Raw genomic sequence first — 26555 nt, forward strand, 5'->3', positions numbered from 1 at the left:
TTACCTAAAAATGATAAAAGAGTTGCATTGAAATTCATCTCAAGAGGTACTCAGCCGATTAATTCTATTATTTTTTTGTCAAAACAAGAAATAGTTTCAAAAGTAATTGAAACTTATATAGCAAGAAAGGAAAGAAGAAAATTGCTCTGCTGCTAACATCAAGGAGGCAAACAGATGATGGTGGTTTTGCTAACTTCTGCTTCAGACCCTGTCAAATCTCATTCTTTTTGCACTTTGCATCTCAGGATTGTTGTTGATATTCCTATTATTGTTAACATTCCTCGGCTGGTAAGCTGCTGTAGCATCGTGCTGGAATAAACAGTTAGCTCCATTGCGACAACCCCTCGAGGTGTTGAAGTACATGCACGGCTTCATTATCTTGGGTTTTGAATCCCTTGGCCTATTGCTATTTACTATCTCAGGGTTAGGTCCTCCTCCTCCTGCTCCAGGTTGGAGGCTGTAACGATAACCACCTAGATGTTGTTGCACTGGCAGCGGCGGCGCCTCTTGTCTTTCCCCTCCATGTTGCTGTATCAGGCTCTGGTAATAACTAGCATCTCTTGCTGGTGGTGGTGGTGCACCATAGTTGGACTGGTCTGAAGGAACTTGACGAGGATAGACTATGGGAGGAGGAATATGGGATACCGCTGGCTGAGGGTTATATTGGCCATTTGAACAGGCAGGTGTCGTGGCGGTGGCTACCACTCCATTGGTTTCATGTGTTGCGTTGGAGGAGACTGAAGCTGCACTACTACCACAATTTGCAACAAGATTCTCCACCATCTTAGGGTTGCTTAGGATTTTGATAAGCAAATATTTGTCTATCATGCTGCCGCCTTGTTCTTTGCTATTTGAAAGTGCAGCTAACGCAGCCATTATTTCTGACGCTGCAGGGAGAGATGAAGAAGTCGATGTGTTCTCATTGGTTATTGATGGCACTGTTCCCACATCCACGCCAGATTGGGTTGGGAGTTCAGATGCTGTATCCGCCGCCACGTCGTCATCTTCTACAACTAGAATGGGTATGACAAGGGTTTGCTGATCATCATAATCTGAGGTGTCAACATCAGCTGGAACCGAAGGGCTAGAAAAGACCCAGCCCAAGTCAGAAAAAAAGAGTAAAAAAGATATGCAAAATGTATGTGTTATAAGTAGGGTGATAGATCCGGACTTAGGAGGAATAGATGATGCGCCAGGATAGAATGCTTCAAGAACTCTCAGTTCCCTCTGGTTTTGCGCCTCAGCTTCTTTGCTTTCGTCCCCTGCAACCATTTTCCATTCATCATCTAGCAGAATCTGCAAGAGCGCATGTTATTCCAGGTTAAACATACCTCACTGCCATATAGATCGCTAAACATATGAACATCCCCAACTAGATTTAACAATAAATACAAACTAAAATCACTTTACCACCATATTATTTCTATGCTTATCAATTAATTTAACTTTCAGAGGAATAGAGGAAAATATATAAACTATTAAGTGTAAAATATATTGCCATTCTTAGGGGGGGGATTGCAGTTTGTACTTTCAAAGATTTAATGATTCTAGGTAAAAAAAAAAAAAACAAGGCTTTTAAGAGTGCAACCAACAAGCTCACCTGGACAGAGCATTGCCACTTAATTACTGGGATGTCTGATAACTTAATTGACTCATTTGGAGAAAGCAGTCCACCGAAGCCAGGTGGCAGATTATCATCACTTAGATGTGCAGCCCCTGATGATATCGCTTGAAAGTGGTCTTGAGATTCTGATCCAACTTGTGAAGGTGAATCCTCTGATATGAAGAGCCGTACCTGCTCAACATGAAAAAAACAGATTGTCAGTTGACATGAACCACAGGGAATCTTGATCAAATCAAGCCAGTCAGAAACTCGTCTCGTATTAGACCTCAAAGAGGAAACAACACTACATACACACAAAAACGTGACCATTGGAGCAGGCTATCTAGAACATGCAATCCAAAGAGAGTAAAACGAAAGGCTTTGTCACCATTAACGAAAGAAACAATCAGTGTGGTAATGTATAAGACAATAACTTCATAATCCATGAAAAACGGAGCACATGTATAAACACTATATAAAGAATGAAAGCCTCTTGCTGCTCAAATCATTATCATGAGCAGACAAACAACTAACAGAAAAAAAAAAAGCAGCACATTTCTTCTGCAATTCCAGTCATCATTTGCAATCAATTAATTAACAAAAACAGACATCAACCACATTCTGTCTTTTTTTATTACCTGACAAAGTTTAAAATCTGGGGGCCAAGAGACCCTTTTGGATTTGTGCAATGCCCTCATTAGTTTACTTTACACTTCGCTCACTTCTTTTCAAATCTATAAAAAAGTTATTTATTTTTTCAATTCGGAAACGTCCAATTATTTAATCAAAGCTCTTTTAGATTGAACCAGTCATCATCGTGTTCTCATCCAGAAACCCTAAAAAAAAAAATCTGAGTATCGGAATTGAAGAAGAGAAGATGAGATTGGAAAATCCAGAGAGAGATAAGAACATCTGCGAGCTAAATCCGTCGCCGGAGAGAGAGAGAGAGAGAGAGATGTTAAGCCCTAGATCCTCTGGGTTCTTCTTCTGGTCACAATCGTTGTTTTATTATCTGTCCCCCTCCGCCTTTATACACGTGTCTTCACTGCCCTACCTTCTTCAAATGATTTTCATTTCTCCAGATAGTCCCCTTACTTTTATTAATTACTTTTCCATAACAGCCCCGCAACTTTTATTCTTGTTGAATATTTTAATTTCTTGTTTTGGAAACCAAGTCAATACATTCTCAATTTCATTGACTCGACAGTATGGCTGAACAAATCTTAGGGTGAATCTCGACGATTTACATTCAATACCACATAACTGGTAATTAAAATTATTACCATAATTTTTCAGAAAATTATTGTTAATAAATTATTATTTCATTCAATTTTGCTCTGGTAATTAAAATAAAATAAGTGATCACCCATTAGTCTTCTTCACTAGGAGTTATGTTGCTACCATAAACTTTCAAAAACTATTGTTAAGAAATCATTTCATTCAATTTGGCTCTTCGGTTATTGGACTAGTCTTCTTTGCTTTGCTTTTCTTCATTAACAGGTGTGTTTTCTTATTGTATACCATTTTTTTGGTCAAATGTTGTATACCATTTTAATGGTAATCTAGTGGTAAAAAATTTAAGGCATCTTGTTAATCCATCTGTTCTAAATTTAATTTTTACTGGAGTAAAATTGCTGCCATTTGGTTAGTTTAAATTTATATTTCAGTCAATGCATTTTACGTTGTATTCTAGTAACAGACTACCTAACTACTTCTGCTATTTACCGGAAGACATTCTAAACTGTCTTGAATTAGACAATATGGTATCTAAAACAGTATGTAGCATTAACTGCGTTTTTTCAAGTCGACCTAAACAGCGGGTAGGACACTTGAAAAAAAAAGAAGGGAATTTTCTGTGAAAAATATATTAAAAAAAAAATAATCTATAGCACGACTTTCAGTTGAGCAGGTTATGTCCCAATAAAACAACAAACCAAATAATCCAAATAACCACACAAATAAAACATTTTTTTGAAAGAAGAAAAGAAAACGATTCTGTACAAAAGACTATCCTTCTCCATTCTCCGTTCTTCATCTGTCACTTAGTTTGTCTGCAATTAGAGTCAAGGATTGTCTGAAAACAAACATACCAATCATCAAATACTCCCCTAACATTTTCCTTTTCCCATTTCACTCCCTTCAGCTTCATCTCTGCCATTTTCTCTCTGTCAAAAGCAAAGGCAGAATCAAACATTCCCTCAGTAATTGAACAAAGCATCAACAATACAAAACAGTGTATTGCAGAGAAACCATAGGACGAGATTCATTTACCCTTTGCTCCCGGTTGTGCTTGAGACGCAGACCGTTGGATTCTAGGAGAAGAGCCTTGTTTCCCATTGGCACCAACAGGCAGCGAATGTCTCTTCTTGACGGAAACGTCTCTTTCCTGAAGATCAGGGCTTGATCTTGGTGAGTTATGTTCTTGAACCTTAAGTTTTGCCGACTGTGTTGGCTGCATGAACCTGGGAAGAGAGTTCTTGCCTCCGCTGCTCTCTCTTGCTTCTTGATCATTACCAAAAGAGTTTCTTCTCCCGCTTTTCTGTTCTTTCCCTTCTTCTTGTTCTCTCACATTCTTACCCTCACCGTTACCAGTTTCCTGTTTGGGAGGAGTTGATGTTATTTTCTTGCTAACTTTCCTCTTTTGGCTTGAACCACTCTTGCCGGATTTTTCCTTTCTTGCTTTAACTGAAGATGACGCTTGACTTGCCGGTGTTGCCTGAGATTCAGTGACTGACATCGGAGTTAAAGCTTGAAGTCCTGTTCCATCTTCTGCCTGTCTTTTTTTGGAATCTGGTGTACTAATAACTGATTCATTCTGTATTACTGAAACCTCAACTTCATCCTCCCTACGGTCCTCAACAATAGCCAATGGAGTTTCAGCTTTCACATCAATTTCTATCAACTCTGCTTGGTCTGTTTTGGGAGTGCCGTTCTCTAGAAGCTTAGATTCAACCTTGGGCTCTGCACTTTCAATGTCTGACTTCTTGTCAAGTGAATCAAGGGAAGAAGTTACAGAGAGTTCGGTGCCGCACTCAGATCCACCGAGAGCAACATCTTCCAGAGACTGGTCCTTTTTCGTGCTCGTAGTGTTAGCCTCTGATGGATCTTTATCTGTTTTGCCTTCTTCACCTAAAACACCATCTTTAGAAGAAAGCACCAATGCTTTGCTGGAACCAGTGGATGCAGTAAGTTCCTCAAACTTCGACTGCGCGGCAATGAATGAAGGGTTGCTTGCCTTACGATTCAAAGAAGGTTTAGGCTGATCATCCTCTTCGAGCAAAGCCTCTGGATCCTTTGCAGCAAGTGGATGAGACTGGATCAAGTCACGATCAGCCTCCGCAGATGCTTCTGGTGAATCATATTGGCTCATTTTCTCTGTCTCAGATAGCTCAACAGGATGAGCTGCTACCTTACTTGAGAGACCAGTTTCAGCTTCGGTCTCTAAGGTTGAGTCAGAGTTCACCACGTCAGCTTGAGATGATTTGGTTCCTTCCGACTGTTGCTCTTCCGTTTCCATATCAGATTTCGAAGTCTTCTCAGGGTTGGAAACAGACATCCACCTCTCCAACCAGGTCCACGCGGAACTAGGTTTTGTTGGATCACATTTAATGCTGATAGGCTTCGTCTTGGGAGTTGACTCCATTAGCTATAATCAAAATGTGCAATAAAATGAATATAGATGAAATACATTGAATAACCAAGTTTAAAGAAAACATACGTGTTTAGCAAACTTGTTTTCAAGAAGCTTTTGTGTTGCTGCATTTGTTTCCGCCTTATCCTGAAACCAGAAACAGTATTGTTATTTCGAAGTTTTTCAATAGCAATAAATGATATATACTGAAAACACACAATTAAGCCATCTCGAAAACCTTACCGAGATTGCTGATACACGGCTAACATCTTTGGTGGAATGGCGAGCACGGACCAGCGTCTGCATTTTGACAATAGCTTGGACACAGCGCAGCGATCCCATTGCCTGGTTCCTAACCAGGTGGCCACGAAAGGCAGCTTGAAGTTTAACAACTTTCTTCCGCCTCAAAAGCTCTTTTCGCGCCTGCAGTTTAACAGGACTTACAGTAAGAATCAGGTTGCGAAAACGTTCGTAGGGCCAAGGGAAGCTTCTTCCACATCCTTACTAACATTATTAGTACGTAAGAAAGACACATAAGAATAAAAGGAAACAAGAACATACCAAAAAGCCACGTATGGCAGCTTGGATGATAATGATAACAGAATCATCAACTTCTTCATCACTTTCTTTTCTGGTAATGATCATCACATCATCGGCTTCAGATGCTTCTGGTTCAACCTCGGGAGTAGTGTCTTTCTCTATCAGAATTGCATCAGCAGCATTTGCTCCTTCCAGCTTAGGTTCCAGCTCAGTTCCAATCAAATCATCCTCCTCAGTCTCAGTCCCCTTCGATTCCACAAGAACAGGCAACTCCGTTGTTTTATCCTCAGCGGATTGTTTTTTCTTCTCATCCACAGGTTCAGCCACATAGGTAACAGGTAACTGGCTCTTCTTCGTCTTCTCATCATCATCAACAGAGAAAGCGTGCTTTTCAGAGAGAATGTTATTGTCAGGAGATGGAGAGTTGAGGAGAGCGGATTCAAGAGTTTCTCTAGTCCTAGAAGCAGGAGTTGTATCAGAGACAACACTAGTGATCAACCCTCGATTTTTCCCAGATTTCTTCCTGAAACTCCATCCACGCGAGCTCTTGTTCTACATCACACAACAAATTTAAATCTACACTTACTCGCTACACAAAAAAAAAAACAACCATTAAAACCCAATAGGTAAGAAACGAGTATAGATCTCCTAGAGAGACCAGACCAAAAAAAGACTAAAAATAATTCCAAATTATATAACTAATGAATAATCAAACAATTAATAAACCAAAAATAGACAAAACTAAACCTAAGTAATCTGACGGAAGCATAGGAGTTTTAAGCACACAGATCTTAAATTGGAAATTAAAGAGAAGAAGTCAAACCGCCGTAGGTTCGGTGGCATCGTCACCACCGGCGCAAGCGATGATGCGGAGACAAGAAGAAGCCGGAGATCTTCCCATGTTCGATGCTGTTGATGTTCTTTGAAGACAGACCGTTTTATCTTCTTTGTTGGATCAGAGTTTAGGAAGAGAGAGAGAGTGTGTCGTTGGAAGTTGGAGCAGAAGGAAACGGAACTCAAAGTAAGCAATTAAAATACGGTTTAGTGTTTTGGGTTTGGAATCCGCCAATCTTTCCTCTTCTTCTTCTTCTGTCTCTTGAGGTGCCAATTAAAGCGATATAACGCTGTCACTGTCAGATCTCTGTCGTGACATTTTCCCTTGTATACTACTTTCCTTGCAGAGTATAAAATACGAAAAATAAAAACCCCATCAGCTGATGACAAAAATAAACCCATAATTCCAATTTAGCTATTGATTTTTTATCTTTTAAAATTAAAATATTTCGATGCTATTGAAGAGGAAGACCAACAGATAGATGCGTTTAGTTGGATTCGTATGAGTCGATTAACAAAACTTTAAAAGCTGTGTTGGATTGATTGGATGAAAATAATAATGAATTAGTGGGGGATTATTCAATTATGGCAAATTGGCAACTCGATAATGTTAGTTCACCTAAAATAATACCACGCATGTGACTGTCATGTGCTCTCTGTCTTTTTTTCTTTTCCATGTGTACCTTTTCTCTCTCTCATCACTTTCAGGTTTTTCAATTTAAATGTATACTATTAATCATCATTATCGATTTGGTTTAAAGTAACCGTTAAATATGTTGATAACATTTTGGTTTTTGCAATGTAAGCAATAGTGACAATGATATGTTAACAAAAATGTTTATAAGACTGAAGCAAATGGTTTCTTAAAGCTTTCTCATAAGTCTTTTTGGTATTCTTTTATTTAATTGACAGAAATCTTTATCTATCGTTTCCTACAATTTCAAGGTTTGTAGTTTTTCTTTGAATTTATATTGAAAAAATTTATAACAGGGAAAGAAGGGAGTTTTGGAAATTGAATAAGATGGGCTTGTGGGCCCACAGTGGACCAGCCCAAGAGAGAAAAAGAAAAGCCGTGATTTGCAAAAAAAAGAGGAAATGGATGGTGTGGGGTACCTCTCTCTTACCAAATGATCGAGTCCTCCCAACCACTACTCAATTGTAATATTGACATTATATACACGCGTCGAGTACACAGTATTGCCAGCTAGGCAACTTGTGTAGATATTCATTGTTCCGTGCCTTTGCGAACAAAAAAAAACTAAGAAAAGTGTGGGGTTAAATGAAAATGAAATCGATAGAAATAGATTCATATTTAGCCACTGAGAGATCCCGATACTCCCATGTTATACACTTCTATTGAACAGTGATCGACACAGTACCATACACTTGTATTATACAGTACTGATAGTTAATGAGTGCACATGCTGCATGCTATCCGAAATCAGTCAAGACAAAACCGTACCACTTTTGTCCTTGGATGAGATCAGAAAATTGTTACAAATCGAAAATGTTTTTGACTATGAATAAATCATTCGATGTGGTTTACATCAGAATACAGAAGCCGATAAGCTTAAACAAATGTTTGATACAGCAATTAAAAAAGTGTTTCTTAGCCTCTCATCGTGTCAAGAACGAGAGAAAAACTGTTAAAAACATCAAAAAATTCGGAGTCGAGAGTAGTTTTTAAGACTTACGTGGTCTTCCTCTTCTTCCACTGGTCTTAACCGGCGAAGCTTTTCTATTACCAGTGCGGCCGCCGCGGCCTCGTCCCCCACGGCCACGTCCTCTGCTACGAGTGCTCTGTTTCTTGCCATTGGCTTCTTCTTCTCCATCATCATCACTGTAGTCGCTGTCACTACCTTTAGCTTCCTTCTCCTTGTCGTTGTTTTCTTCATCACCGTCTTGTTCAGAATCAGATGAAGCTTTTGACGCTTTCCTCTTTTTAGAAGCACTTCTTTTGGCAGTGTGACAGGAATATCTATTAGCTATCCGGAGAGCCGTGCGACCTTGAGACCAAAAGAAACATTGGCTTAGGGCATCATTTAAAAAAAAAACACTTAATAGCATATGTTTAGTTAATATTACCAATCATAAGTACTAATATATATTTTATATGGGCTTGAGTTTTAAACTATAATATTATCAATAGGCTAAATATGGGCCACAACACATAAAGACATTCATTAATACTTCACTAATTAAAGTTAAATTTACTTAAAAAAATTATTCATGTAATTTTACAAAAATTAGGGTAACAAATCCAATTTCACGACGTCTTCTGTCTCTTCCAACTTCTGATCACGTCTTCTTCTCACACACAAACCTGCAGTTCTGATTTTTGAAGTTTAAGATTTATTAACAAAGTAGCTTTATCTCACTTTCTCTCTTACAATTCAAACTAAGGTAAAAGTGCTACCTATCGTTATCTATTTTCATCTATTTTGTGAAACAGTGAATAACAATCAGAATTTTATATGTTGATAGAATGATGTCATCGAACAAAAGACATCAACCGTGTGGAGCAGACAACAGAAAAAAGAAGAACAAAAAAGATGAGGAAGCAAAATCTCAAAAGAATGGTTTATTAAGGTATTTCAAAAAATCTGAAACTCTTGATACCTTTGTAGAGAATAATGATGAACAAGAACAACATGGTACGTCTAGAGAAGATAAAGTAGATGAAAATATAGGTGAGGATCATGGAGAAGAACCGAGTCATGAGCCAGAAAATATGAATGTTTTGAATGAGGAAGAGTTGAAAGAAAAAGATGATGGGGATAAGAATGGAAGTGAAAAGAGTGGTAATCTCGAGGAGCGTTGTGGATACATAGATATGTATGATCCTGGAAATTGGGACAACATAAAAAAATGATGGACTGAGTCGAGAGATTTTATGGTTGTACAAGATCCTGCGAAAAGATTGCCAATAGATTACAACTTTCCCAAGGATGGTGTTAAGAGACATTTCTCTCATTTGCATTATACAAGACAATTGGGTGATGGGAAAAAACAAGATCGACGTTGGCTACTTTATTCAAAAAAACTAAACAAGATCTTTTGTTTCTGCTGCAAATTGTTCAATAAGAGTGACAGTAGTCAATTGGCATCTGTGGGGTTCAACGATTGGAGAAATGTATTGAAAAGGCTTAAAGAACATGAATCTGGTCGTGAACATATATTATGTATGAAGCAGTGGGCAGAACTAGATCTCAGGCTGCAAAAGAATCAGACCATTGACAAATATGCTCAAGATGAAATCAACAAAGAGAAAATCCATTGGAGACAAGTGTTGCTTAGGATAATTTCTGTAGTGAAAACTCTTGCTAAACAAAATTTAGCATTTCGTGGAAGCAACGAAAAGATTGGAGAAGAAGGTTGTGGGAACTTCTTAAGCTTTATCGAGATGATTGCTGATTTTGATCCTGTGATGATCGAACATCTTAGGAGATTTAAAGAACGTGAATCTCGTACTCATTATCTCAGTGGCAGAATTCAGAATGAGTTAATAGCTTTGTTGGGCAATGAGATCAAAGGTATGATCATCAAGAAAATTCAAAGTGCAAAATTTTTCTCTGTTATTCTTGACTGCACTCCAGATATCAGTCATCATGAACAAATGACTGTTGTCATACGGTGTGTAGATGTGTCCACAACTTCAGTTAAGGTTGAAGAATTTTTTTTAACGTTTCTGAAAGTTGATGATACATCTGGAGAAGGGCTTTTTCGTGATCTGCAAGATGTATTGGTTGCTTTTGATTTGAAAATTGATGATGTGAGAGGACAAGGTTATGACAATGGCTCTAATATGAAGGGAAAGCATAAAGGAGTACAAAAAAGATTTCTTGAGATTAATCCCAGAGCGTTTTATACACCATGTAGTTGTCATAGTTTGAATCTTGCACTATGTGATATGGCAAGGACTTCTTCAAAGGGGATCTCGTTTTTTGGAATCATCCAGCGTACTTATAACTTCTTTTCAGCTTCAAATAAGCGCTGGAAAATCTTTGAAGATCATGTAGATGGTCTAACACTTAAGTCTTTGTCGAATACTCGTTGGGAGAGCCATGGTGAAAGTGTTAAGGCGATACGGTTTCAAGCTCCTAAAATCATGAACGCTTTAGTTTACATTGCTGAAAATAGTGTTGATCCACAAGAGCAGAGCGAAGCTGAATGTCTTGCAACAAGTGAAACACATGGAATTGGAAGTTTTGAGTTCTTGGTTTCCCTGGTTATTTGGTACAATCTTTTATCTGTTGTCAACATTGTGAGTAAGAGTTTGCAGTCAGAAGACATGGATATTAATGTTGCTATTGCTCAACTTAAGGGGCTGGTTTCTTATCTTCAAAAATATAGAGATTCAGGTTTTGAGAAAGCAAAATCAGAGGCTAAAATACTTGCAGAGTCTATGGAGATTGAGGCTGTGTTCCCCAAGCAAGGAAAGCGAGTAATCAAAAGAAAAATACAACATGGCGAGAGTTCAGAGAATGTAGAGGGGAGTGTGACATTATCACCCGAAGAGAAATTTAGAGTTGATTACTTCATTCAGATCATGGACCAAGCTCTCTACTCGCTTGGGACAAGATTTGAACAATTCGAGAAGTATGAAAAAATATTTGGATTTTTGTTTGATTTGAAGAAACTGCAGTCAGCAAGTGATGATAGTTTGATGGTTTCCTGTGCCAATCTTGAAGATTCTCTAACTCATGGTGATCATTCAGATATTGTTGGTAGTGATCTTTTTGCTGAACTTAAAATTGTAAGAGAAGCTTTACCAGAAGGAGTTAAGAAGCCTACTGAAGTGCTAGACTTTTTGCAAAGTGTTCATGATTTTTATCCGAACTCATGGATTGCTTATCGAATATTGTTGACCATCCCTGTTTCGGTTGCATCTGCTGAGAGGAGTTTTTCGAAGTTGAAGCTAATAAAATCTTATCTTCGTTCGACTATATCACAAGAAAGATTAAGTGATTTGGCTATCTTATCTATCGAGAGAGAACTCTTAAGGAACATTGATTTTGAAAGTTTAGTCAATGAGTTCTTAGAAAAGAAGGGAAGACAAATTATGTTTTAGAATTATTATGCAGTGTTTTTTTTTGAATTGACTCTTTATAAGACATTTTTATGAATGAAGGCATATTTTTTCTCTCGCTTACGTATGGTTTTAATGCTCGCACGGCTATCCGGTTTACTAGACATTGGTTTAATTATTGTCTTTATGCATTTTGGTTTAGCTTTATGGTTTAGTCTTTTGGTTTACAAAATCTTTAAATAACTTATCACCTTGAGCTTTCCTTGGAGGGATCAACCAAACAAGAATTGGCTTTTTCTTAACTTGCCTGCTCAAGACGATCAGTTATATCTGTTCTGTTAACTATTACCATAGAATGGGATAAACCGCATGCCACACTGCAGAAAACATAACACAACGGCATTAAAACAAGACTTTCCAATTTATCATTTCTGTGGTAAGGTCTTGAGAACTCACCCCATTGCATGCATTCCCAGAGTAAATCCACCTTTTTAGGCGCTGCAGAGGATCTGAAACGAGAAATAACAAGCATGGTTTTCAATGGTAGTATAAATGTGGTGTTTTAAACTAAAGTTAAGTTATATAAAGTGGCATTGCTTTTGACCGTTGGGGCCATAACCAAGCTCTCCATACTGAGCATGACCCCAGCTTATGCATGAACTATCCGCACCAACAAAATGATGCATGCTTCCTGAATCCATCCACCGCAAGTTCCAACCACTTGCATAATGAATCATAATGTTAAAATCAAACATCAAAAGCAATATAGAAATCTTGACTTGGGCAAACCTTAGATCCATCATAGGTTTAGGGTACATCCAATCATCACCATTGTTCTTGATCTTACCCCACATATATAACTGTCCTCCACCTGAAAACCATAAAAGTTACAAATAAACTTTAGATATCGGAACATAAGACTGGCAAAAGAAATAAAGATAGTTCAGATAAAAGTCACTTGCCAGCAGTACACGCAGAGTTTGCAGAGCCAGCAGAGACAATAGCATTAGGAGGTAAAACTTTATGTCTCTGAAACACATCAATGCGGCGAGGATGCTGCCTATGTCCCCAAGCCTTGCTATTGACACAAACCAATATCTACTACCGGTCTTTTAAAATTCTACCGTGTAAAGACTCAGAGATGGACTAGTACCAACCTTCCATATCCACCAAAGCCCCATCTGCAATATGTTTTTAAAATTTTTTTAGAAAAAACATGTATTAGACAATATAAAAAGAAAGAGAAGATGTTTAAAATGAAACAGAGAAGCTACTTACGTGTAAACAAACCCATTCTTATCGACGGCCACTGAAATGAGAGAAATATTGAAAATTTTAGAAATTGAAGTTAACTTTCTTGAAAGGCAAAGATTGGTGGGTGAGTGAGAGAGAGAGAGAGAGAGAGAAGAAGGAATGATGGGTATATACCTGAGTGATTTGCTCCACATGCAACTTTGACAATTGTTTCACCTGCAAGAGAGGCCATGGCTTTAGGACGTGGCTGAGCTTCGTAGGCGAGTTTAACCGAGCTATCCTTCATATTGAACTGAAAAGGCACAATAGAAATGTAACCTGGCTAAAGTAAAAGACAGAGACATCTAACCGTACTCTATTCATCAAAGTTCAGCTGAAAGAGACTAAAGTAATTAAATTATTCATAGCAAATGTTACTTAACATGAGAAGATACAACTATAGCTCATACAATTTGTTTGGAAGTTTCAGTGCAAATATGCTACAAGTAGAAGACAAGAATCTAAATAGATTACCTCATTATCAGTTCCATGACCAAGTTGACCATACTGTGGGAGTCCAGCAGTTCTATAAACAATCAAACAAACACTTTCAATACAGCAAGCCATTAAAGTCAAGAGACAACAGAACAAGACCAAAGATTAAAGAAACCATACAGTATAGAGGCTCCTTCAGCCACACTGTAAACTCAGCCCCACAGGCAATGTCTGTGACCTGATCAGACACAACACATGGAAGAGGCGAAGATTCAACTTCTGCAGAAACAAAGCCTGCAAGATACATATTTCATACCATTATAACGGTAAAGAGGAACACAACAAGCAGAAACAGATTTAAGATTTTGTCATACCGTTTTTGGCGGTGCCTAAACACAACTGCCCATGCTTATTCCACCCAAAAGCAAAGGACCGGCCTTCTTCGCTAACCACAACCGTGTGGGTTCCTCCCTGCTCCTGCTTTCACAATCTTGTGCCTTCAACAAAACAATAAAACCCAAAAAAATCAATGCTTAACTACGACTGGTCCAAACAAAGAGTTAAAACTCAATATCCCTCAAACAGTTATCCACTAGCAAAGGAGAAAAGAAACTCACTTAGAGTAGAGAGTCCTGAGACAACCGTTGGCCTGTCACGTTGGATCATATCTCCATGTCCTAACTGACCTTTCTGAAAACACACAACAAAATTTGCAGAAACAAGAAATCATTCAGAGAAGCTTATATAGATAAGCTAATGTACACAAATGAAGAGAAACGAAAGCAGAGAAACGAATGTTGATGCCGACGAGTGGCCTTAACCGAGTGGGAGAGAGCAAGTTGCCATCAAGCCCACCTTTGCGACGTCCAATGATATATCCCAAGAGGTATCGCCATCAAAAAAGGTTTGATTTTTTTTTTTTGTTTGAAATTGGAAACGGATCCCAAGGTTATGAAAGTGGCGGGAAAGCAACGGCTAGTGTGTGTTGGAGCGGATCTGGAAGCGACAGACAGGAGATTGAAGGGAACACAAATTCGGAAAACCCTAAAGACAACAAAATTAAAATGTACAGAGGACAAAAACTACGAAAGAAGCAATAGAGGGGTTGATTTGAAGGAAAAGATAAAGTATTGGGGGAAACAAATTTTAAAAGGGGTGATTAATTGCTGCCGGATTTTCTGTTACCAAGAATTAAACATATTTCTCTTTTTGTTCTGTATTTTTGTAAAAAGTTGCTCAAATAAAATTATTTGTTTTTACTGACTCTTTTTTTTATAGTAAGAACTTAAATACACTCTATTTTAAAAATCTGTAAAATTTCTTATTTGAATTGTAAATATGTTTCTTTCTCCAAACAAAACTTCAAACTTAATTTTAAAGGTATCTTTATTTTATACTATGATCATTAATATTTTTCATAATTAATTTAGATCCATAATTATAAATAACTACAGTATAAATAAAAATATTAATAAAATTTTAGATTTAAATACATAAATAAATATTAAATTACAAACAACACATTTTAGTTTGATTCTTTATGATTTATTTCAGGTTTTCTTTATTTTATTAAAAAGTGGCCATTTATTTTTGTTTTGCTTCTAAAATAAAAACTATATAAATTAATAGTTTTGGTACTATGATTATTTATTAATTTATAGAATCATTAGTTTAGTGGAAAAATTCCTTCTAAGTTATTTTTATAAATATATTTTCAGTTCTAAAAGAATTCTTTTATATATTAATTAATTTTTTAAAATTTACATTTTGTTTATTTTATTAGATTTTTGATGCATTTTTAGGTATCATATCCTAGAACATAGATGCATTTTATATGTAGTTTGATAAAATAATACTAAATACTGAAACGAAAGAAAATTATAGATGAATTTCATTGAGAAAATAAATAATACAACGTTGTTTTTATGTTTATGTAAACCTTACACAAGTTTTATATATAACCATTATCAATTTACAATTCTAGTGGAATCACGTATTTACTTAAAAGTTTAAAAGTTAAAATTTTATTGAATTATGTTTTATTTACACCAGTCCAATTTAAAACTGATTTTTTTATTAATTCATTGTATTTATTAGTTTATCAAGTAATGACTTATAGAAATTCTACTGTAGTTATAGACTTAGAGCATCTCCAAAAAGACACTCTATTTTGAAGTTTCTAAAACTCTATATTTGAATTTTAAAGGTGTTTTACTCCAAAAACAAAATTTCAAAATTAACTTCAAAACTATTTATATTTTATACTATGGTCCTTATATTTATCATAATTAATTTGAATTCATAAAACTTTTGTAAATAACTAGCACATATATAAAAATATTAAAACAATATTAATTAATAAAATAGTATATTAAAATAAAAAAATTAAATATAAATAACATAATTATTTCAGTAATGCATATATGATCAACTAGTGCATTTCAAAGTAAAAATGACTCTTTTCATTTTTAAACTGTAGATTACGAGCTAAAACTTGTTGAAATCGGGTAATATTAATACTTGTAGATACATTAGATCTGAATAAGAAAGTAAAAGAGAAAAATAAAGTAATGCTAAAAGATTTAACTTCTAACAATGATATTTATACTCGTGAATACATTGAATATGAATAAGAAAGAATCGGACGAAAAGACATTAAAAAACAACAACAACCTTCTTTGGTTACACAAAAAAATTTGGATTGTATTTAGAAAATTTTGGATGTTCTTGATCAAATTTAACTAAATATTAGTGTTATTATAATATTTAAATTTTTGTAATATTTATATCTTCATGTAATTTTTTTTTAAAAAATGTAAAGTTTATTTTGTATATTGTTGTTGTTTAAATCTAGTTTTAAAATATTTAAATCTTATTTTAAAGTTTTATGTGTAAAACTTAAATTTATAAATAAAATTATATAAAATTTTTAAGGATTAAAACTATAAAATATTTAAAAAATATAAATATAATGTATAATTGTAGGGACCAAAATGCAATAAAAATATGAAACTTCAAATTTGAAGTTTTGAATAGTGAAACTTCAGATATAAAGTTTCACGCTTTAAAACTTTAAATTTGAAGTTTTAAAGTTTCTTTTTGGAGAACAAAAAATTTCATATTTGAAATTATAAAATGTATTCTGGATACGGAGATGCTCTTACAGTTGGTTAAAAGTTAAAACTTAGGACTGGCTTTGGTCATCTTTCTCCATTTCCTTAATGGTATCTAATGATATGATCTCTGTCTGTTTTCTCTCTTATTTCATTATTTGCTTCAGTAATGTGCTTTGAACCTTTATGATTCTTTTTATTATCGTTAAAAAAAATCTTTTTATAATACAAACCAAGCGTAAAAACCTTTTTGATTCCCTTTGGCCAAAGATATGAAATACTCGGAAACGTCACTAGCTGAGAGAGTTATTGTGTAATGTGGTATTTATATTCATAATTTCTCCTTCTTTTTTGAAAACTTATTGTACAGATGCAATTATTTATATCATATTCTTGTCATGATGACATAAAATTAAAAATATTTACTATTAAACCAAATAGTAATACTAAATAGAAGCTTGTTACATACATAATACATGCTATTTTGGTGGATTTAAAAGAGTTACAGATGATCTTTTTAATTAAACATACCTAATACTCAGAAGAGATGCTTTGTTTTGTACCATACATCATTCTTATAAGACATTTGAGTCTTAGAAACTTCAGTTCGAATTCCAACAGAGTCTATTACATTAGAGTCCTAATTTCACCCATAGTGGACCAGCCCAAGAGAGAAAAAGAAAAGCCGTGGTTTGCAAAAAGAGGAAATAGAAGGGAGGCGTGGGGTGTTGGTTTTTTCCTCCAAAACCCAAATTTATGATCCATATTAAAAGCCCAAAAAAAATCACAAAGAGAAAGAATTATCTAAAATTATGGAGAAGAAGAGAGAAAGTTATGGAATATAATAATTAATGTTAGATATTTTGAAATAAGATAATAATTTAGAGAAATCTAGAACACGTTAGAGTTTGCTTCTTCACTTGTATAAATAGGGGTGCTTAGCACCATTTGTATCATCCAAGAATCAAGAAAAGCAATTGAGAGAAAACATTCAAGAAAGAGTTCTAAGAAAGTTTCTAAAAGAATCTCCAAACACAAGTCTTTCATAAAAATCCCTTTCCTAAAATACGAAGGTTATCTCAAACATAAACCGTCTACATTCTATCTTAACCTCTCGAAGAAAATACTATCCGCTATCTTTCCCAACAGCTGGTATCAGAGCAAGGTTACCGTTATCTTTGAAGAAGTGAAGATGGAGGCCACCGTTACCTTTGAAGGTGACATGTTCAAGCTCACGACGGACAACTTCTCTTATTGGAAATCGATGATGGAAGATCACCTTTATTGCAAGGATTTGCATGAGCCCATCATCATGAAGGATAAGCCGGAGGGAAAGGATGATAAAGCATGGGAGATTCTTAATAGAAAGGCGGTTACCGTAATACTTAAGTATGTCGACCGATCTCTCTTTGAACATGTCTCTACCTACACAAATTCTTTTGAATTATGGACAAAATTTGAATCCATGATTCAAAAGAAAACACCTCGAAATAAAGCTCTTCTTGTTCGCTGGTTGGTAAAGTTGGAGTACAAGGATGGCCAGAGCATGATGGAGCACTTGAACAATTTCAAGGGGATCGTAAATCAGCTTAACAAAGTTGATATGAAGGTTGAAGACGAAATGCAAGCCCTTTTACTCCTTAGTTCACTACCGGAGAGTTGGGACACACTAGTTGTCACTCTAAGCAATTCAGCACCGGAGGGAAAGCTTATCATGGACACCATCACTGATAGCCTTCTAAAAGAAGAAGTTCGCCGGAAGGAGCGAGGTTCGAGTTCTTATTCAGAAGCTAACATTGTTGATAGACGAGGTAGAGAAGAGACTCGTGGTCGAAACAGAAGCAGAGGACGAGACCAATCTCGAGGAAGATCTAAGTCACGTCCGAGAGTTACTTGCTATTACTGTGGCAAGCCGGGTCACATGAAGTCGGAATGTCGGTTTTTCAAGAAAGACAAACAAGCCGGTAATATCAAACCAGACCGGCTCAATCCTACAAAGAAGCAAGAAGACAAGACTACCACCATTGTGGAAGACCAGAGCAAAGAATTATATCTCGTTGGAGAATGTAATCTTAGCTCTGATGATCGCTCATGGATCGTTGATTCTGGTGCTTCTTTTCACGTCACCCCTCATGGAAGATTTTTCACAACCTACCAAAGTGGTGACTTTGGTAATGTTCAAATGGGAAATCAAGGAAGAAGCAAGATTGTTGGAAAGGGGGATGTTATTCTTACATCAAACACTGGATGTAAGATAGTTCTCAAGGATATGAGACATGTTCCCGACATGCGACTCAATCTCATATCAACTGGAAAGCTCGATGATGCCGGCTTGGACAGTCATTTTGGTGGTGGCAAATGAAAGTTAACCAAATGAAGTTTGATCATGGCTCGAGGAAGAAAAGAAGGTTCATTATACGTGACTCAAGCCAAGCTTTGCAAGGAAGAAGTAAATGTCACAAGTGATGACATGGATATATGGCACCGAAGGCTCGAGCATATGAGTGAGAAAGGTTTAAATATACTTTCTCGCAAGAAACTTCTTCCTGATATGAAAGGTATTTCTCTCACCATGTCATGATTGCTTAGCCGGAAAACAACATAGAGTCGCTTTCCAGAAATCGTCTACACCTATATAAAAAAAGCATATTCTTGATCTTGTGCATACTGACATATGCTCCATGTCCGAGAAATCCAATGGAGGTGCATCATATTTCGTCACCTTTATTGATGACCATTCAAGAAAGGTGTGGATACATCTTTTGAAGTCAAAAGATCTAGTTCTTGATGCTTTCAAGGAGTTTGTAGCCCAAGCAGACCGAAGTACGGGTCAAAAACTCAAGTGTGTACGATCTGACAATGGTGGAGAGTATCGAGATCCCTTTGAAGCGTTTTGCAAAGCTCATGGAATCAGAATGGAGAAGACACCACCAAAGACGCCACAACTGAACGGGCTAGCAGAAAGAATGAATCGAACGATCACAGAAAGAGTTCGGTGCATGCTCTCTCACGCTAAACTACCCAAGCCATTTTGGGGAGAAGCCATAAAGACTGCAGTGGACGTCATAAATCTTACACCATCAGTTCCTTTGGAAGGCGATGTCCCGGAGGAAGTTTGGTCGGGTAAGAAGGTCTCTTACAACCATTTGAAGGTGTTCGGTTGCAGAGCGTTTGTCCATATACCTAAGGATGAACGAGCCAAGCTAGACTCCAAGACTAAAGAGTGCATCTATCTTGGGTCTCCAAGAGATGATTTCGGCTATCAGCTTTGGGATCCGGTTAACAGAAAAATTATCCGGAGCAGAGATGTTGTTTTTTTCGAAGATCAAACAATCGAAGACATCAACAAATCAAAGAAACCAAAGCTAAGGGTTGTAAGGAATGAAGATTCTCATAAGCCTCAAGATCATGAACAAGTGATTGAAGATGATGGCGAAGGGGATCCCATCATGGATCCGAATGGTGATGAAGGTGAAGAAGAAGTTCAAGTGGAGCCAGAGGAAGAATATGAGCCAAGAAGGTCTGGAAGAGAGACAAGACCATCTGTAAGATATTATCGAGATGAGTATGTTAATCTTACATATGAGGAGGAGCCTCAAAGCTATGAGGAGGCCATAGGAGACACTCATAGTGATGAATGGATTGAAGCTATGCAAGATGAAATGCAATCCTTGCATGATAATCACACTTATGAGCTGACGAAGCTACCAAAAGGAAAGAGAGCCTTGAAAAACAAGTGGGTGTACAGGTTGAAGTATGAGGAGAGAAGCTCAAATCCAAGATACAAAGCCCGATTGGTTGTGAAAGGATTCAACCAGAAGAAAGACATAGATTTTGAAGAAATATTCTCTCCAGTGATGAAGATGTCCTCTATCCGAGTGGTTCTTGGTCTAGCAGCGGTTCTAGACTTGGAGATTGAACAACTCGATGTCAAGACGGCCTTTTTACATGGTGAACTCGAGGAGGAGATCTATATGGAGCAACCTGAAGGATTCAAGGTTCCAGGAAAAGAAGACTTGGTGTGCCGATTAAAGAAGAGTCTTTACAGTCTCAAGCAAGCTCCAAGACAATGGTACAAGAAGTTTGACTCCTTCATGGTGGATCACAACTTCAAGAAAACCAAGAATGATCATTGCGTTTTCATAAAGAGGTACGAAAGCGGCGACTTTCTCATATTATTGCTCTATGTTGATGATATGTTAATCGTGGGCCAAGATCGCAACAAGATAGCCGCATTGAAGAACGATTTGGAAAGGTGTTTTGCGATGAAAGATCTGGGGCAAGCGAGACAGATTCTTGGAATGAAGATTACTCGGGATAGACCAAAGAAGCTTCTATGGTTGTCCCAAGAACGATATGTTGAAAGGGTGTTGGAGAGATTCAACATGCACAAAGCAAAGCCAGTGAGCACTCCACTTGGTGGACATTTCAAGCTAAGTTCGAAGCAAAGTCCAACAAGTGAGAAGGAGAAAGAGGAAATGAAGACTACCCTATATGCATCAGCAGTGGCAGTCTCATGTATGCTATGGTGTGCACCAGACCCGACATTGCCTATGCTGTAGGAGTTGTAAGTCACTTTCTAGCGAATCCAGGAAAGAAGAATTGGAAAGCAGTTAAGTGGATCCTACGCTATCTACGAGGCACAACGAAGAAGTGTCTATGTTTTGGCAATGGAAAATTGGAGTTGAACGGTTACACCGATGCAGATTGGGCTGGTGATAAAGATTCAAGGAAATCGACATCAGGATTTGTGACTACCTTTGCAGGGGGAGCTGTTTCTTGGCAATCGAAGCTACAAAAGTGTGTTGCCTTATCCACCACGGAAGCGGAGTACATCGCAGCAACGGAAGCGTGCAAGGAGATGCTATGGATGAAGAACTTCTTGCTTGAGTTGGGAGTCAAGCAAGACAAGTACAACATACTATGTGACAACCAAAGTGCTATTCACTTAGCAAAGAATCCAACGTTTCACTCTCGCTCAAAGCACATTGATATTCGACATCATTGGATCCGAAAAGTTCTTGAAGAGAAGCTCATACATCTCAACAAAGTACACACCGACGAAAACTCCTCGAAACAATTAGAATATTAGTTATCTTAATTTTAGATTAATGTTCTTAACTATGTCAAATAAAACAAAACATTATAATAATTTATGTTGTACATTCTTTTCAGTGTATATTCTTATTTCTAACAAAAAGAATAACCTCAATAAAATAATTATAAACGTTAATTTTGAATGGACATAGAAATTTCTAACAAAAAATAATAATGAAAATATGAATGTTACTTTTAACTCAAACCAACCTATTATTCAAAATGCTTATCAAAATTTACAATATAATTTTAAAATTAAAAAATTGTCTTCAACTTTACACCATAACTTTTATTTTAGAATAACATTTTTTCAACTATTTGATGATATTAAACATATATTTATATTAAAGTATTTTATTATTTATTCACCCGTCCATAGGGCAGGCCAAACCTTAGTATTATTAAAAGGGGACTGATATTAATATAGAAAAAAATATAGAAAAAGGCAGATTATTCACCAATCATAAAATCTCTACTAATAAAAGAGACCTTTTGAGGCTCCATAGAGCATCCACGTCAGCGAAAAAATTTCTCCCGAAATATGACACGTGGCATTGTTACTAAAAAAAGTAAATACACAATATAAGAAAAAATAAATAATAAGTAAATGTACAATATCTATATTAATAAAATGGACCTTTTGAGGCTCCATAGAGCGTCCACATCAGCGAAAACAATTCTCCCGAAAGATGACACGTGTCATTATTATTTAAAAAATAGAAAATAAATAATAAGTAAATTTGCAATATAAAGAAAAATAAATAATAAGTAAACAAATAAACAGAAACATTGCGTTAAACTAATAAGTAAATATATAATATAAGGAAAATAAATTATAAGTAAATATACAATTAAGAAATAAAAAAACTAAATTAAAAATATATATGAAAAATGTATAGTAGAATAAATAATAACTAAATACACAATATAAGAAATAGAAATATTATATTAAATATTTATCGTAATATTAGAATAAATAAATATAAAATATAAGAAAAAATAAATAATAAGTAAATATAGTATATAAGAAATAAAAATATTACATTAGATATATATCGTAATATTATCAGTGATATAAAAGCAAGAAATTTAGAATAAACAAATATACAAAATAAGAAAAGATAAACAGTAAGTAAATATACAATATAAAAAATGGAAAAAACTAAATTAAACATATATCTGAAAAATCTCTACTAATAAAAGAGACCTTTTGAGGCTCCATAGAGCGTCCACGTCAGCGAAAAAACTTCTCCCGAAATATGACAAGTGGCATTGTTACTAAAAAAAAGTAAATACACAATATAAGAAAAAATAAATAATAAGTAAATATACAATATCTATATTAATAAAATGGACATTTTGAGGCTCCATAGAGCGTCCACATCAGCGAAAACAATTCTCCCGAAAGATGACACGTGTCATTATTATTTAAAAAATAGAAAATAAATAATAAGTAAATTTGCAATATAAGGAAAAATAAATAATAAGTAAATAAATAAACAGAAACTTTGCGCTAAACTAATAAGTAAATATACAATATAAGTAAATATACAATTAAGAAATAAAAAAACTAAATTAAAAATATATATGAAAAATGTATAGTAGAATAAATAATAACTAAATACACAATATAAGAAATAGAAATATTATATTAAATATTTATCGTAATATTAGAATAAATAAATATAAAATATAAGAAAAAATAAATATAAGTAAATATATTATATAAGAAATAAAAATATTACATTAGATATATATCGTAATATTATCAGTGATATAAAAGCAATAAATTTAGAATAAACAAATATACAAAATAAGAAAAGATAAACAGTAAGTAAATATAAAATATAAAAAATGAAAAAAACTAAATTAAACCTATATCTGAAAAGTGTATAGTTAAATAAATAATAAATAAATATAAAATATAAAAATATTACATTAAACATTAATTATAATATTACAATAAGTAAATACAAAACATAAGAAAAATAAAGAATAAGTAAATATACAATATAAAAAATACAAAAAATACATTAAACATCTATCTGAAAAGTATATTACAATAAAAAGTTATACAATATAAGTAATAAAAATATTACATTAAACATCTATCGTAATATTACAATTTGATATAAAAGCAAAACAGTTAGATAAGTAAATATACAATAAAAATGTAAATATACAATATAAGAAATGGAAAAACTACATTAAACATCTATCTAAAAAATGTATAGTTTTACATTTTTATTATTTCCAGATATTTTATAAGTAAATATAAAATATAAGTCAAACAAGCATACAATATAAGAAATATAAATATTACTTCAAACCTCTATCATAATATTATCATTTGATATAAAAGCAAGAAAATTAAAATAAGTAAATATACGATATAACAAAAAAATAAACAATAGGTAAAATACAATTAAGAAATTAAAAACTAAATTATTTTGTGTGAAAAAATGTATTATTTGGTATAAAAGGGAGAAAATTAAAATAAATAAATATACAATAAAAAAAACAATAGGTAAAATACAATTAAGAAATTAAAAAACTAAATTAAACATCTCTCTGAAAAAAATGTTTAGTAAAATGAATAATAAGTAAATATACAATTTAACAAATAGAAATATTATATTAAACATCTATCGTAATATTAGAATTAATAAATATAAAATATAAGGAAAAATACACATTAAGTAAATATACAATATTATAAATGAAAAAACTAAATTAAAAATCAATCTGAAAAATGTATAGTAAAATAAATAATAATTAAGTATATTTATTTTAACAACAATAATTAAGTATAAGAAATAAAAATATTACATTAAGCATCTATCATAACATTAGAATAAAAAAAAGTAAATATACAATATAAGAAAAAATAAATAATAAGTAAATATACAATATAAGAAATAAAAACTAACATCAAACATCTATCTGAAAAATGTATTTTTTAACATTTTTATTATTTACAAATACTTTTATAAGTAAATATATATACAATATATGAAGAAATAAATAGTAAGTAAATATGCAATATAAGAGATAGAAATGTTACATATTATAATAAGTAAAAATATAAGAAAAAAATAAATAATTAGTAAATATAGTATATAAAAAGTAAAAATATTACATTAAATATATATCATAATATTATCATTGATATAAAAGCAAGAAATTTAGAAAAAGTAAATATAAAAAATAATAAAAGATAAATAGTAAGTAAATATACAATATAAAAAAAAATTATACATCTATCTAAAAAATGTATAGTTAAATGGAAAATGTATAGTTAAATAAATTATAAGCAAATATACAATATAAGACATAGAAATATTACATTAAATATCTATTGTAATTTTACCATTTGATATAAAAGCAAAAAAATTAGAATAAATAAATATACAATATTGAGAAATTCCTTAAGATGGTCAGTTTAAGTCTTTGTCACAAAATAGCCTTAATAAGAAAAATGACCAATTTTTTTTTTATTAAAGAGTAAAAATACATTTATACTGTAGGGTTAACTAATCTAGATTTAGGGTTTAGAGTTAAGGGTGGGGTTTTGAGGATAGAATTTCAAATTAAAAAAAATTAAAATTAAAATTTTCAAAATAAAAAGTGGCTATTTTGGTCATTTTACTTATTCAAGGTTTTTTTGTGACAAAAACTTAAAAACAAATTGAGAGAGTTATCCTACAATATAAGAAAAACTAAATAATAAGTAAATATACAATATAAGAAATGAAAAACTATATTAAACATCTATATGAAAAATGTATAGTTTTCAGTTTTTTCCTAAGGAAATATATATTCACACAAACATACAATTCAGAATTTTGTTGTTCTTCGTAATACAATGTAAAAAAAAAACTATATAGTTAACATTTGAAAATCAAAATAGCTCCGCGCGTAGCGCGGATTAACTCATAGTAAGAAATAGAAATACGACCTTTTGAGGCTCCATAGAGCGTCCACATCAGCGAAAAAACTTCTTCCGAAATATGACACGTGGCATTGTTACTAAAAAAAAGTAAATATACAATATAAGGAAAAATAAATAATAAGTAAATATAAAATATAAGAAATAAAAATATACAATTACAAATTAAAAAAAAACTAAATTAAACATCTATCTGAAAAAATCTCTACTAATAAAACGGACCTTTTGAGGCTCCATAGAACGTCCACGTCTGCGAAAAAACTTCTCCTGAAATATGACACGTGGCATTGCTACTAAAAAAAGTAAATATACAATAAAAGAAAAATAAATAATAAGTAAATATACAATATAAGAAATAGATATACGACCTTTTGAGACTCAATAGAGCGTCCACATCAGCGAAAAATCTTCTTCCGAAATATGACACGTGTCATTGTTACTAAAAAAAGTAAATATACAATATAAAGAAAAATAAATAATAAGTAAATATAAAATATAAGAAATAGAAATATACCATGGGAGTTGAGTTGCTCCTCATCGACACAAAAGTATTCTCCCAAATTAAGCTAACCAATCATATTGTTGTAATAAACAAGTTCAATCTCAGCCCACTTCCTGCCCGTTTCAAAGATGAACTGAAACCCAACACAATTTATAAGCTCAACAAGTTCATAAGCATTGGGATCAGCTTCACAAACAAGACAACCTTCGCTGTTGTTCATGAAGGGGACAATGAAGAAGAAAAACAGCTCCTCTAGGTTTGCGCTTTTTGAAACTGATTATTTCTTAATGTTAGTCTTGGTGCAGTTTATGTGTGCTACCAAGTGCTTTGTTGCTTAAAAATTTCCCGTAAATACTAGAGTTATCCATATTTTCCACATTTCCATCGAGAAGCAGAAACAGAGACAACCACCGTTCTGGAAAAAAATCTCTGGTCGCTCAAAAACAAACATACGGAAAAACTAAACAGAGAGGGTTCCGTAGGCTCAGAAGATACATTTCACAACAACAAAGCTCAAGTAGATGAGATG

At 34.0% G+C, this 26555-nt stretch overlaps 4 protein-coding genes across 12 annotated transcripts; 1 reads left to right on the forward strand and 3 right to left on the reverse strand.

The window, feature by feature from the left end:
• Nucleotides 1–22: 22 nt before the first annotated feature.
• LOC106415719 (zinc finger CCCH domain-containing protein 6) lies at nucleotides 23–2631 on the reverse strand. The gene is made up of 4 exons (XM_013856483.3): nucleotides 2242–2631; nucleotides 1601–1795; nucleotides 1172–1296; nucleotides 23–1084 (listed from the first exon to the last, which is right to left on the reverse strand). Exons 1-4 carry the CDS (start codon nucleotides 2299–2301, stop codon nucleotides 202–204), a joined length of 1263 nt encoding a protein of 420 aa, XP_013711937.2. The 5' UTR covers nucleotides 2302–2631; the 3' UTR covers nucleotides 23–201.
• Nucleotides 2632–3452: 821 nt separating this feature from the next.
• On the reverse strand, nucleotides 3453–6926 carry LOC106415573 (protein IQ-DOMAIN 32). Of its 4 annotated transcripts, none has more exons than XM_048756712.1 (7): nucleotides 6598–6926; nucleotides 6001–6326; nucleotides 5796–5952; nucleotides 5478–5657; nucleotides 5322–5381; nucleotides 3875–5249; nucleotides 3453–3768 (listed from the first exon to the last, which is right to left on the reverse strand). In XM_048756712.1, the coding sequence occupies exons 1-7, from the start codon at nucleotides 6673–6675 to the stop codon at nucleotides 3749–3751; spliced, it is 2196 nt and encodes a 731-aa protein (XP_048612669.1). In that variant the 5' UTR covers nucleotides 6676–6926; the 3' UTR covers nucleotides 3453–3748. The 4 variants fall into 4 exon arrangements, with proteins under 4 accessions (XP_048612669.1, XP_048612668.1, XP_013711781.2 ...); XM_048756711.1 differs by having other exon boundaries at nucleotides 5322–5387; XM_013856327.3 differs by having other exon boundaries at nucleotides 5796–6326.
• Nucleotides 6927–8099: 1173 nt separating this feature from the next.
• On the reverse strand, nucleotides 8100–14909 carry LOC106412432 (protein RCC2 homolog). 6 transcript variants are annotated; one of them, XR_007323406.1, is made up of 14 exons: nucleotides 14221–14907; nucleotides 13983–14055; nucleotides 13740–13862; nucleotides 13546–13659; nucleotides 13405–13456; nucleotides 13066–13183; nucleotides 12916–12946; nucleotides 12795–12818; nucleotides 12600–12715; nucleotides 12427–12508; nucleotides 12242–12357; nucleotides 12094–12146; nucleotides 11889–12014; nucleotides 8100–8614 (listed from the first exon to the last, which is right to left on the reverse strand). XR_007323406.1 is itself a non-coding variant. In XM_048756713.1 (12 exons), the coding sequence occupies exons 5-12, from the start codon at nucleotides 13175–13177 to the stop codon at nucleotides 11976–11978; spliced, it is 573 nt and encodes a 190-aa protein (XP_048612670.1). In that variant the 5' UTR covers nucleotides 13178–13183; nucleotides 13405–13456; nucleotides 13546–13659; nucleotides 13740–13862; nucleotides 13983–14908; the 3' UTR covers nucleotides 11804–11975. The 6 variants fall into 6 exon arrangements, 1 of the variants encoding a protein (XP_048612670.1); XR_007323408.1 differs by having other exon boundaries at nucleotides 14158–14907; XR_007323409.1 differs by having other exon boundaries at nucleotides 12308–12357; nucleotides 13983–14909.
• On the forward strand, nucleotides 8935–11680 carry LOC106412431 (zinc finger MYM-type protein 1-like). The gene has a single exon (XM_022702896.2). It carries the CDS (start codon nucleotides 9502–9504, stop codon nucleotides 11677–11679), a length of 2178 nt encoding a protein of 725 aa, XP_022558617.1. The 5' UTR covers nucleotides 8935–9501; the 3' UTR covers nucleotide 11680.
• Nucleotides 14910–26555: the final 11646 nt, after the last annotated feature.

This window comes from Brassica napus, chromosome C5 (genome assembly GCF_020379485.1).
Source record: "Brassica napus cultivar Da-Ae chromosome C5, Da-Ae, whole genome shotgun sequence".
Taxonomy (NCBI): domain Eukaryota; kingdom Viridiplantae; phylum Streptophyta; class Magnoliopsida; order Brassicales; family Brassicaceae; genus Brassica; species Brassica napus.